Raw genomic sequence first — 14,279 nt, 5'->3', positions numbered from 1 at the left:
TAGAGGTATTAGAAAAAAACTCCAGAGTTATCAACAGTTTAATTTATCCTTCTATTCTTTCAAAAGAGGCAGTCACAGAGGATAAACAGAAACTGAATACGAAATGGATTTTTCGTGAGACTGAGTTTGGAAGCCCTTTCTTTTATAGAATTGGATGTCCCTCTCTTCCTTGCTTACCTTCTGTTTTTTATTTCTCTTCTCTACTTCTTTTCTGAAGGTGTCCTCCATCTTCTTAAAAAAAAAAAATCAAAAAAAACAAATCAAACAAAACCTGGCTGCTGGTTAATTACCTATGAAATACTTCCATCTACTGGCCAAATAGAGAAGTTTCACATCTTAACATTTTTTTGTTGTACCAAAATTTATGAAGACCACCCTCCAAACACTTAGTGCAAAAATTAAGAATTACAAATCAGAAAATTAAAGAGGCTTATAAAATTCTTCACTTTGCACTTAGCAATTTGCCCAAGTAAAATCCTCATGTATTCGATATACACGTGGACACACATCCGCAGTTCGCAAATACCCAGAATGAACCATAACTCCTCATTGCTGCAGAAAGCAAACGAGTGAGAAACAGGACTGGGAGACTGGGCAGAGAGAGGGGAGTGATAATCTCTCTGGCAAACCGGTGAGCATATTTGTGATGAGATCACAAAGTAAAGAGGCTCTGGATTCCGAGACGGAATCAGAGACTGTGGCCAAGTTCAGCATATTTCTGCTGAAGAAAAGTAATTCCATGAGATCTGAGACAAAATTCAGGTTAATTTATCAAGATGATACTCCTTCAAAAAAAAAAGCTACTCAGAATCAAGGATTCCTCCTTTTTTCCCCCAAAAGAATCCACCTAGGAAATATCAGATACATCAGAAATACCATATTCAAAAATCCGTTAGAAACATAATCTGGGACGATACAAGCAGAGATTGAGAGTGGGTGAACGCTGGTAGGGAGCCCAAATACCAGTCCAGCCTCCTCATATACTGATGAGAAAATTAAGATTGGGGAGCATAAGAAGCTCATCCAAAGACTTGTATTTTAGAACTAAACCAAAAAATTTGAAGAAAAGATAAAAACAAAACTCAAGCTTGTATGGATTTTAAATATAGTTACATTGTTTTTAATATGAGTCTCCCCAGAACTGACAGTTTCTAAAAACAAAACCACCACACTAGTACGGACATTCTATTGGATTAAAGGGCCTGCCTCCGTGGATCGTCCTGCTGGGGTTTATCCATCCTGAAGAAACAGAGGGAAGAGAAACGTGCAGCGCCTTTTGTAAAGGGTGAATTTCAGGAGATCATGGATCTAAATAGAATACGGACTAAATCATATTCTTTCAAAAGTGACTTCTCTCTAAAAGTGGTTAACATACAATCTGCCCTATTCCATGAAACTTGAGGGGTTAAACTGAAAATGAAACATTAAGAAGATGAAAGGTAAAGACTCAGCCACAAAAACAACCTGATGTAAACACCTTGAGAAACGGAGGCAATTAGCTTTAGGTAACATTCCCAAAGTGATAGATACAATAAATTAGTAAGAAGATGTTTACTCGAGAAACAGCTACTGTGATGTGTTTTCGCTCTGGTGGGAGGGTTCTCTGGGGATAAAACCATCTTTGTTCTTGACTTCAGAGCCGGTTCCGTCACTGGCCAGGTGCAGGAGCTGAGGCCCAGCACGCCCTCGCCAGCGCGTTTGGCCGGTGGCGTGGGTGGCCTCCGGGGGTAAGAAATGACCCTCTGCTTATAGAAACGGAGGAAGGTGGGGTTATACCATTAAGTGCGGCAGCTGGGTATAAGCCCTTAAAAGATAACATTACGATATGATTTACTGCTTCCAGAAGCACTAAATACACATCCGCACATTCATGACTGCTGTTACACACACTTAAAAAAGATGAAGTTCTACCCTTTTTCAAGTATGGCACATTTCTTGAAGAAAGTAAATTTTTAAAATGAAACATATGTTCAATCTCATTATAAAGTATAATTTTCCAGGATATTTGAGTGCCCAGAAGTAAATCATGGAGATGTGTACAAAGCGAAACAATTTTTTAATCAAGTCATTGACATGTTAAAAAATTCTTCTGAAAAAACAAGAAGTTTTCAGTAGCATGGTGTTGTTCAGTTCTTAGACCCAGCTTTTAGAAGAACCCCAACCACGACCCGGAGGTTCCCGCTGCGAGTGCGGGGTCGGCCGTGACACACGCTCACACTCACGTCCCACACGCAGGTGTGCGGCCCCCACGCCTGGGCCTTTGCTCGCAGCTGCCCGCTCGTCCCACCCACCCGCACACTCACCGAACACGCCTCCTCTCACTCTGGCGCAGTGTCTTCTCCGACTGGGAGCCAGGGCGCTCCTTCTACGGCGGGCACTCCATCATTGAACTCCCTTCTTTCAAGTCCTCCCAGTGCCTCCTCTTGTCCTACGTGTGCGTTTGTATTTTTCAACTTAAGCTGGAACGCAAGGCCTTGGATGGTCTGGTTCCCTCCGTGCACAGCTGGCCTCTCGTGGATCACAGCTGTCCACTGGCCACCCACCGGAGTGCCGCGTCTTTCCCACCCTTGCCCACGGTGGTCCTTCAGTCCGACGGCAGTGTCTTGTGCCCGGCTTCCGCAGCCCACCAGGGGTCCCGGCCTAGGTAGCTTCAGACCTCAGCTTCAAACATGGCCTAGCCTCTGGACTCCTCACTTTGATCAGGTTCCCCCTTCCACTACATGTTTCCCCCCAAACACATCCCCTGGTTTCTAATTGTAGATGTCCTCCTCGGTTACCTGGATGGCCTGCCGCGGGTCAACTACGTTTGCTTTGTTGACCACTATGCTTCCAGAGCCTGGCATGCAGTAATTACTCAACACACACACACACACACACACACACACACACACACACACCACGTATTCACACATACACGTGCACACCTTTGACAAAGATTCTGCTGGTAGCCAACAAAGCAGATATTATTTTGTGTTTCTTTAAACTCTTGAGTACAGGGAAAGTGCTTTCTTAGTTATTGTGAAGGGCGACGCTTCTTCCAGGTTGTCTGCCTCCTGTGTTGTGAACTCTGAATTGCTACCAAGTTACAAATGGCAGCTTTTCTCTGTCACACACTGTCCCCTGTGACAAAAGCCATGCTAGAACACCCCAGGTTCAAGATGAATTTGGAGAGACTGACTTTGAAACCACTCAGACATCTTTTGACTTATCCACAGAAGCTAATTATATAACAATAACAGAATATCACAGGGACAAACTACCTGTCTGTTTAAATTAAATCTATTTTGTTCATATAGGTTTATTTCTGGAAAAAAGGAAAAGACACCTACACAGCATCTTGGAGAGAATTGGTAATACTATGACAATATTAAAGAGCAAGTTAGGAAAATTAGAAAATTTCTTTGATGATGATAGCTCCATCATCACTTAAGTGAAATCAAACTAAGTAAATGTCATGAATGAACATTGACTTTACATCTGTGACCTAATTTTCTAAATAGCTATAGTGTCTGTGTATCTGTGTGTAATATAAACAAATAATTCCTCCTTCCTTCCCTTCCTTTTTTTCCTTCCTTCCTTCTTCTCTTCCTCCTTCCCTTCCTCCTTTCTTTGTAATCAATGCCATTCAAAAGGAACTGAAATAACTCTTCTTATATGGAGTTGTATGTCTTTCAATATAAAACTTTATTGAATCCTCACAATAATTCTATTAAGTAGGGGTCCTTGTCAACACAAAGGAAGACCGTGAGAAGTAAAGTGACTTGTTAGACATCACATGGCAACTTACTACAAAAACTGGGGCTGGAACCCAGGGCTCCGAACTCCTAGACCAGAGTCCTTTGTCACACACCCCCATGCTAGTTAGCTAGTTTAGTGACAGGATTTTGTGGAAAGTATAGATGAGCTTAAAGGAAGGAACTATAACGATGGCAGCAGTTCTGGGAAATGTGTTAATCTTCTAGAACTAGTCTGCCACCCAAAGCAGAGCCGTGGCAGACTACAAAGGACAACGAAGTTTCTCCTGGGTCTCAGCACCTCACGTCAGGTCATCTTCACAGTAACTGGGGGGCACTAGACCCCCCTTCAGGCTCTGACATTTCTCCTTCCACTTGTACACACCAAAAGGTAGGACATTTCTTACACCTTTGAAAACATCAGAAAAAAGAGAAAAAATCGCTCTCATTCTGAACTTGACCGCTGCTGAACCAGAGGGCTTGCTGACAGGGCAGAGATAAACACAAGAAAGGGTAAGGTCCAATAAAGAAGAAGTAAAAGGAACAGAGTCACAGGTTCAAATAACAATTGACCAGTGTTCACCTTGGCAGAATTGCCTTCTGTGATACCGGTACTCTATCTCATACTTTTCTTATTGAAAGGATAAACTAAAATCTTGAAGTTCTTCTCTCATCTGTCCTTCGAAGATTACAGAGAGTATGGTATTTGCTCAGGTGAAGAACCAACTCACTGACACACAGATGGCTGGATGCCATATCATTCAAAAACAGTTATTCTGACATTGTGTGACTGCACAAACCAAACAGAGAGCCTGTTGACCACGGCCACAAAGGATGCAGATTCCTGAAGGTCAAGGAGAAAGTAACAGAATGAGATCTAGAATTTGCAGCATCTGAAGGCCCCTGTTGTGGACCCCAGCTTTCTCCCTCTGTTCATTCATTTGCATCGTATGAGTCATCCCCTCAGTGATTAGCCAACCCATGTTCTTAGAACACTCATTGTATTCCACCCAGTGTTAAGACTCTGTATGCACTGAACTCGAATTCCTAGAATCATTGCCACGTGATCATGACATCATAGAATTCTGAAACTCAGTTTCCTGATGTTTCAAATCAAGCTACAAAATGCTAATGAGCAAGAACTGGGGAAAATATCCTGCACAACTGAGATCCAAGCTGCGTTTATTATTTCCTCCTTAGGGACTTTCTTAAGTGGACTTCTCATCCTGTTCCTTTTCAGGCAAATCTGGAGGGCCATGAGGAACCTGCACAACATCAAGGGAACGGGAATCCTCCTGGTCAGTTTCCTTATTTGGGATCCCACTGTATGAAGATCAGAGGCAGGTTTGATTTGGAAATCGTGTGCTTGTGTTTAGAAAATGACTAAGGCTTCACTCGGTTTTTACAGGCTGACAGAGGCAGCTCTGATCTGGTGCCTTAGGAAGGGGCTGATCCACTTGAGGCTGGAAATCAGACCCCAGGCCACTGCTTCCAAGGTCACAGGTCCAGGGCCAGGCCTCCTCTCCCACGACTTGGAGAAGAAATATCTTGTATGGCTGCTGATGAATGTCAGCTCTGGAAACAGAGATCGCTTTTCTAAAGAAAAAGAAAGACCAACCAAAAAACAAAAACAAAAACAAAACCCGCCCACAAACATGTTTATACCTCTATTTTGAATTTTAAAATGACAGCTGTGCTAGGTTCTGTGAGGGAGGCAAAAAGGAGCACCAAAACCACCCTCGCTTCCATAAATGCATAGTTCATGATGGGTATGCATTCACATATGTGCACTGCCTTCTGTATACCATGTTAACACAACACAGAGTTACACATACCTATCACATGGATGCCCACTCATACCCACACATGACATCCTGCCTCAAGTGCAAAGACCTTTTCATACCGAGACAAGTTTAGCAAGGGTGAGTGGTGTTGAATGACACCTGGCAGATGATGATGAAAATACTGGTATATTACCCAGATAAGACATTCCATAAGAACTTGAAATAAAACTCTCAAATGCTACATAACTGCTTTTCCACTACTAGTGGTCCAAGGGAAAGAGCTTTATTATGCCCTGTGTGGACTGTTTCTAAATTTTGTTTCCTAAACTTCGTTTCTCTGATTATAGTAACTTCCATAACAGAACACATTTCATCTAGACAATATAATTAACACTGCAAGGTTGCTTAAAACATTTCTCTTCATACTAAACATTGACAAAAAATAACAGAATTTATAATAGCTTGGTAACTTTTTAAGATCATTGGCAATCTCATAATATGGAACTCAGGTTTCTGCATTCGAGAAGTACCCAATATTGACGTTCACAGATTTTGTCGCAACATAAGTTCACTCTATGACTAATCATTTCTAGATTAGAGACTTTAAGTAATGACATAAAAGCTGGGGGAAGAATTCTGGGGTACTGACAGAGTATACACGTGGGTTGGTGAGTCGGCCTTCTTTCCTGTTTTCAATGCACAATTCAACCAGCAGAATTATTTAACCCTCTTAGACCTCTGTTCCAGGAACTATATAGCTTCTTCTCCATTACATTCATTTGCATGTAGTTACCAAAATGTGAGAACCCGTTTGTCCATAAATATTTGCTATATTTTTCATTTCTTTGGATGTAATTCCTGTCTACCCTTCAGTCCAGAGTTCTACCTTTTAATTAGGAAGCAAAGGTTACAAAATGTTAAGAAATGAGATCCAAGAAACCAGAATACTGTACTATTCTGCTCTTGAAGCTTGAGGAATTCGATGAAAGTTGAGTGACTTCTCAATAATTTGTTATACTATTATATGATACAAATTGAGAATGCTGAATTTTTTCTCTGAGCTCTTGGAAAAGTTGGCCTAATGTAAAAAATGTCACAAATCTGGGTACTGTCTTATAAAAATTATTTGGAGAGTCATAATTTTTCTCCTTAAATGTCCATTTTAAAAAGGTTTACTACATTAGTAAGTATAATTTTATTATATCTTAGGGCCAGTTTGTTTTCCACCGAAGGCACCTCCAATTTTATAATGAAATTCAAACAAGTGTTCTATATTAATGTCATATTGAATATTTTTAAAAAATCAATTATCAAACATCTCAGGAATGCACATGATGAATTATAGGCATGAAAGGGCAAATCATTGATCCAGATATGAACTCTACCCAATAGTTATTTATTAAGATTTCCTCCTGGCTGGCGTAGGTCAGTGGATTGAGCGCGGGCTGGGAACCAAAGTGTCCCAGGTTCGATTCCCAGCCAGGGTACATTTCTGGGTTGCAGGCCATAACCCCCAGCAACCGCACATTGACGTTTCTCTCTCTCTCTATATCTCCCTCCCTTCCCTCTCTAAAAAATAAATAAATAAATTATTAAAAAAAAAAAGATTTCCTGTCCTACCACTCGGAAAATGTGAGTAGAAAAATTAAGTCATTTCCAAACCGTGGCCCTACCTAACATGAACTTTTCTAAAAGTCAGCGGGTACAGGCAACATGATGTGGTCAGTCCTACTTTGCTTGTGTTTTGCTCGGTGGTAGATCAAGACCAGCAACAGATGTGGAGGTGAATTTAGACTCCCTCTTTCCTGACTGCCTGCCTGTGGGCAAGTCATTTAATTTCTCCATACCTCAGTTTCCTTATCAATGTAAAATGGATTTAATCATAGTAAGTCTACATCACAGGATTGTTATACAGGTCACATATAATAAGTCTACCTTACAAGAGTATTATGCAGGTCATATATAATAAGTAAGGGCATTTAGCAAATGTGAGGAGGAATTATAACTTTATTAGGATACGATACTAGATAAGGAACTAAAAGCAACATCAAATTCCTAAAACTTTCCTTCTTCTTTTTCTCTCAAAAAAAGCAGATACTTAAGTAGTTACCTAAAAATCCATTTGTAATCTTTTTTCTTTGTCCATATACCTTGATGGAAAAGGGCAAGACCCTTGTTCCCAGAGCAGAGACATGCATACCGCTCTGAGTCCTGCACCCTGTCCATGAAGGGCCTGGGAGTAAGAGTGTGTGAGAAAGGCATGAGGAAGACTGTTGGATCCAGTGGTAAAAAGCTGTTCAGAAGACCAGTCAAATGCAAACTCAGTAAAATTCATCTCTTGAAATAGGGTTCCATGGGTCTGGGCTAACTCCGTGGGGCCATTTCTGACTGATGCTGCAACAGGGGACTCTTACCAACAGATTCCTTTCTCTGAGGTCCAGCTCACACTCAGTCCCTTTCTCTTGCTTGTAGAAACTAATCTTGTCGAAGATCATCGGCAGTAAACATCTGAAAAGTCTGCAACTCCATGGAGAATTTCGGGATCATATAGAAATGTTACTTTCAGCACAGACCTTCGTGGGGCGAGTGTTGGTAAGTACATTTCCACTGTTACCTAGCGAGCAGCCTTCAGCCGTGGGCATGATGGTAGTCAGTATATGCACTTTTATCATGCAGGTAAGTTTCTGATGTTCTCCGATGGCCTCATCAGAAACATCACTTCCTCCCAACTGCCATCTCCGTGTCTACCCTCTTTAACCACTGTTTTCCTTGTTTTTTCTTTGGAGTGAACATAATTACTTGGAATTGTATTTTATACATATTGTCTGCCTATCCTCCAGAAGAAAAGCTGTATTAGGGCAAAGGCTGGACGCATTTTGTTCTTCTCGTATGGATGTCTGGCATACAGCAGATGTTCAACACATTTTGATGTTTAGTGGATTATCAGCCCTGAAATGTACAGCTGTATTCCAGGCCTTTGAATACAATAGCCTCTTTTCTCCCTTAAACAAACTAGTCATTTTCTGCCCTTTCATAATACAGGGTCTGGCAGAAGTGACGCCATTCCATGTGATTGGTAGTGTAGGTGACTGTCTCTCATGAGATGGACAGCAATTTGAAGATTGCACCTAACATGTCATACGGTGTGCTTGAGTGCAGTGAGGATACTGTTATGTTACCAAATTACATGCTTATGATTTTGTGATAAAAGATTTTTATGTAATAACAGGGGTGTTTGTTTGTGCCGGACCCCTGTACTTATCATTTTACTTTGTGTTTTAATCTGGGTAACTTGGACGTATTAAAACTCAGCCCAGATGTCATCTCCTTGTGGAAATCTGACCCCATCTCTATATTAGGCTAAGAGTCTCTAAGGCTCTCTATGGGCCTTGAACACCGTTATTAAAATGATCTGTGCACAAGCCTTTCTCCCCAGTGCACGGAGAGCCCCTCCAGAGAAGAGATTATGCCATGGAGATCTTTACATACCATTGTCTGGAAATACCAGATGCCCTATAAGTGAATAGTACACTGATTGTCATGTCAGTAGCAGACTTTGATTTGCAACATTACAAGTCAGAATCTGTAATTTGAGGGTGTACTGCCATCAGATGGTGGTGTGACAGAAACAGACGCATGTGAACTGGAGTTTCTTCTCTTCTTTATAATTGGTAAAGACATTGTTCTTTTCTAATTAATGTTCTTTAATTCAAAATAATCCATTTTTAAAGCTTATTTGGAAGTACATAAGTAAAATTGCTTTAGTGGAATCTGCAAGGAATGTTGAATCATCTGGGAATGTGCTCTCTTTTCTCTTCTTTCTAAGGTTTTGATCTTTTTTTTTCTTCAAAGTTCCTGTCAGAATGCTCTATTAGAGAAGAATTTTGTGATTCTGATTGTAACATGGATTTCTTGATTAGGATCTCTTGAAATTTTCTAACCGTGTTTGACCATATGAGGATAGTACTGGAAATCATGTATTACATTAAAGGTCACTGGAATGAGGCAGAAGAGAAGTTGCATCATCTACCCAACTCCCCTTTTTATGAGAACACCAGTCCCATGGAATCAGAGGCCATCCTATGAGCTTTTCTTAATGTGAATACATCTGCAAAAACCCTGTGACTAAACAAGGTCACTCTCTGAGGTACTTACATTTAGGACTTCAACACACATTTTTGGGGGGACATAATTCAACACACAACCATTGTAATGATCAATGTAACAATCCTCAGCAAAGGTATGGCATCACAAATATCTTTACATCAAAAATGTAGCTTAAAGATAATGAATAAGTGAAAAATACAAGAAATAAAGGAGAAATATTAAAAATGCAAAGGTAGTAAGAACTTTTAGTTCTGTTATCTTATATCAGGACAGACTGAATAGACAGAAAAAATAATAATCATAAAGAAGACAGGAGTAACTTAGCGAAAGAGCTGATTGAAATGGTTGAACTCCATATGCTGAAAACAAATTCAACTTACAAGTGACTGCGGACCATTTGTAAAAATTCAGCATATATTAAGCCACAAAAAATCCCAACTATAAAACATGAAGTACAGACAGACAACATTAACTGAACAGAGTGCAACAAATAGGAAAATAATAAATAAACCCAAGAAAAAAAGAACAAAAAACAAAGACCTTACAGTTAAAATTTTAAAATTTTCTATCTTGAATAATTCTTGACTTGGAGAAATCAAAATAATAATTTGGGTATATATTAAGCATAAAAATAATGAAAATATCACATATCACTTACACATAAAGTATAAGCTGAGGGCAGTCCTGGGTTAAATGCTTAACAGTAAAAACCTTTTGATAAATAAAAAATTTAAGTAAATGAATTAAGCATCAATCTCAAAAAGTTAGAGAAATAAAACACATTAATCTAAGAAGAATAAATATACAGTCAGAAATTAATGAATTATAAAACAGCTGATTATTTGAAATAAACAATAACTTGAACTATAAAATAATTAAAAAATAACTAAAATAAAATTCATGTGAAATATTAAAAAAGGAAATAAACAATAAAATAGAGAAACTAATAGCTAGTCTAAACCAAGAGGAGAAAAAAGTGCAAATACATATGAAATAACACATTAAAATGGGAAAATAAGTGCATATATTTGAAAAAGAAATTTGAAAGATATTTGTGCAATTAAATTTGAAAACTGGATGATTTGTTCCTTAGGACAATACAAATGACCAAAAGTGACCATAAAAGAAACTTAAACAGACCAAAAATCCGAAGAAATAAAGATGTTTGTTTTCAAAGACCCATATCAACATCACCACCATCACCCCTCCTCACCCGGCTCCTACGGGAGACCCAGATGATCCTGAGGTCTAGTGGAACAAATCTTCAATGACTGGATTTCTCCAGTGATGATTCAATAGTGACAGAACACAGAAAATAGAGGGAAGAAACACCCACTTTTTTTTTCAATGAAGGCACAGTATCTACACCAAAACCCTAATGCTTTGGGGGAGGATTCGTGGCCAACCGCCAAGTAGAAGAAGAAAAGGAATGGGAAGGGACAGGGGGAGAAGAAGATGAAACCAGAGAAAAGGAAAAAGATGGAAAATAAGGAGAGAAGTACAATAAACAAAGGGGAAATAAGTATTATCTTCAAAACAGGATACCTTCTAGAGATCCTTACAGATATTAGAACATGGCAAAGTACCAATTACCTTTATGGGTTGTTTTTTTTTGAGTTATCACAAGGTATGTTTTTATTACTACCTGTGGGAGATTTGCTTTTTCACTTAGTTCTAAATATAGGCCTAGTCCTAAAGAGTCTGTTTGTTCCCTTGGAGGGGGTGGGGCATATTGTTAATTATGCAGTTAACTATGTTGCTTCCTTTCTCTGATGGCTAGACCATTTAGAACCAAAATTATGGCTCAGTTTAGCATACGTAGCTATTTTTAGCGTCATTCTAAGCACCGCTTTATGTCCACATTCTGTTTTTCCATCTTCTCTGACTTCTATTATTTTTTTTTTAGGTAATCTCACAGTTTATGTGTCCTTGTATTGTGCCTTCACTCTTTCCCGTAAAAGAAAGAAAACTTTTCTGTGAATGCACGATCCTTCCTGTAGATATGTAAATAAGCCCTCAGCGAGAACAAAGGTTGTCAGTCTCAGTATACAGAACAACTAAAATGAGCAAAGAGGGCATCAAAATTCCTTTGGAAATGAGAAAGCATATTTCAAAAATGATCCTGGGAAAATTGACTGAATAAAAAATTATTTTGCTGGGTTTTACTCATTTTTGTAATGTGATGGAAAGAAAAATATAGAACATACTAGAAATGATCAGTTTCTTCACAGTTTGCATCCATTGTTTATGTTATGAAATTAAACAACCTTTTCTATTGCCTTGAAATGTTGTATCTTCACCTATGTTTTATTCCATTTCCTTTCTTACTTCATATTTAATATTTAATATACCATCAAGTGTCAGGAACTCATTTTGTTATATAGTATGAGATATGCTTTAGTCCGGAGCTCTTTATCATATGAACAAAGAAAAGACTGGTAGAAAATACAATATTCACACTGATTATTTCTGGATGATTTCATTGTTTGTCTTTTTATTGTGCATGGTAAAATATCTAAGAAATATCAAAGGGTACATAGTAAGAAATTACTTTCTTCCTCACTCTTCTCTCGATCCACGGCCATGAGTTTCTTCCTTCAAACCCGCAGATTCTTAGCAACACTGTATCAGATATATTTTCTTTAGTTGTTTTGGTAACTTAAGGCCACTCTTCTCCCTCTCCCATCATAAGTTCTATCTGTAAAATTTAAATTATGAAGTGATAAAATTTGTTATTCCTTGTGGCAGTTCTTTGTGGAGAAGAGTAAAGTGAATGATTAATAGAGCCGGTGGAGGTAAAATTAGATCTGAATTCAGGTTAGTCCACTGATCTTGTGTCTGCAAATTGAAATACACCCCAGGAAGGAGGTAAAGGTTGTTGCAACAGACTTCTGAAGGGCCAGCAGATACCATCAGTTCTCCAACTTTCTTAAGTGCTATTTCTTAATATGTATCTACCTGAGGATACTTCACAATGGTCCTCCTCTCCTATCATCGTTTTACAACCCATCTTACAAAAGAGATGTACTATCATTACCTCCTTTTGATAAATGAGGAATTTGATGCATAGCAATAAAATGAATAACTTACAAAATGGGGATAAATAATACTATCTATGGATAGTTTTTTCAATGAACAAATGAGTTAATATATAAGATGCTGAACCCTATCTCATTTGAGCAATAATTAATATCCAGAAATACATACATTAATTTAAAAATCCATCTCATTTAGATGAATTTCCTATATGATTTTATTTTTATAATTATCAGAATTTATAATATAGTTCTGTTGTTTAATCAAATTCATCTTAACAACTGTAATGATAATTCAATCCAGAAGAAATTTTAAAAATATTTTAGATTTGTATCTCTCTGATGGCGAGTGATATTGAGCATTTTTTCATATGTCTATGGGCCCTCTGTATGTCCTCCCTGGAGGTTCCACCTCACACTGCTCAGAATGGCCACCATTAATAAATCAACAAACAACAAGTGCTGGCGAGGATGTGGAACAGAGGGAACCCTAGTGCACTGTTGGTGGGAATGTAGACTGGTGTAGCCACTGTGGAAAACAGTGTGGAATTTCCTTAAAAAATTAAAAATGGAACTGCCTTTTGACCCAGCAATTCCACTGCTGGGACTATACCCTAAGAATCCCGAAACACCAAAAGAATCTATGCACCCCCTTGTTCACAGCAGCACAAATTATGATAGCAAAAATTTTGAAACAGCCTAGGTGCCCATCAGCAGATGAGTGGATACAGAAACTGTGGTACATGTACACAAAGGAAAACTACCCAGCAGTGAAAAAGAAGGAATTCCTACCTTTTGCAACAGTAGGGATGGAACTGCAGACTACTGTGCTAAGTGAAGTAAGGCAGTCAGTGAAAGACAAATACCACGTGATCTCAAGTATAAGTGGAATCTAATTACCACAGAAGTGGAGGGTAGACTGAGAGGATGGGAGGCAAAGGGGGCAAAATTGGGACAGTTGGAATAGTATAAACAAGGAAATATAAAATAAATAAATAATCTATTTAGAGACAGACGTCAGAAAACTTAGGTTCTTTTAGTTTCTTGTATCTCTCTTGAGATTTCATAACAGTTTCCCCATTTCTCCGTTCAGTTACTATTTCCCAGAGGTGGTAGGCAATAATTACTAAATCAGCCTGGACACAGGATGATCAGAAACCCAGGTTTTGCCAGTTGTCCTGATGTAATTGTTAACAAAGTCTCTTGCATTCTTAGAGTTTACATGTGGACAATAAATAACAGAACCACCTTTGTTTGTCAGAGCCACAGGACATCTTCCAAAGAAAAAGAGCCACTAGAAAAGAATGCAACTTTGACGGGCTCCTTAACTGCTCCATAGATTAACACTCTACCTGTGGTTAGAAAAAAAAAAACCACTTTTTCCCCCTCACCTCCTAATTTACACCATTCTCCCCTCATGACCTGCCCTGTCCCTCCCTTTGGGTCTCATTTAGCCTTGCTGGAAATTTATATTTTTCATTAGTCTCATGAAATACATATAATTAATATATTTTTTATCATTCTTAATTTTGGTACCCAGTTTTTCCCATTTATTTTGTTTATTTCCCCATCCAGTCAATTTTATAATCCCACCAGTTTAGGAAGAGAATTTTCTAATA

The 14,279-nt window shown here is 38.7% G+C and overlaps 1 protein-coding gene across 1 annotated transcript in view; it reads left to right on the top strand.

The window, feature by feature from the left end:
• Nucleotides 1-4,837: 4,837 nt before the first annotated feature.
• KCNU1 (potassium calcium-activated channel subfamily U member 1) overlaps nt 4,838-14,279 on the top strand; it is a 124,341-nt gene continuing 114,899 nt past the window's right edge. The window contains exons 1-2 of the mRNA XM_045821802.1: nt 4,838-5,032; nt 7,991-8,110. Of these exons, the coding sequence (XP_045677758.1) occupies nt 4,838-5,032; nt 7,991-8,110 (315 nt within the window). The remainder of the gene's footprint in view (nt 5,033-7,990; nt 8,111-14,279) is intronic.

The sequence above is a fragment of the Phyllostomus hastatus genome, unplaced genomic scaffold (genome assembly GCF_019186645.2).
Source record: "Phyllostomus hastatus isolate PE091 unplaced genomic scaffold, TTU_PhHast_1.1 phas_scaffold_46, whole genome shotgun sequence".
Classification (NCBI taxonomy): Eukaryota; Metazoa; Chordata; class Mammalia; order Chiroptera; family Phyllostomidae; genus Phyllostomus; species Phyllostomus hastatus.
The sequence above is the reverse complement of the archived record's forward strand: the minus strand, read 5'-3'. Positions and strand labels throughout refer to the sequence as shown.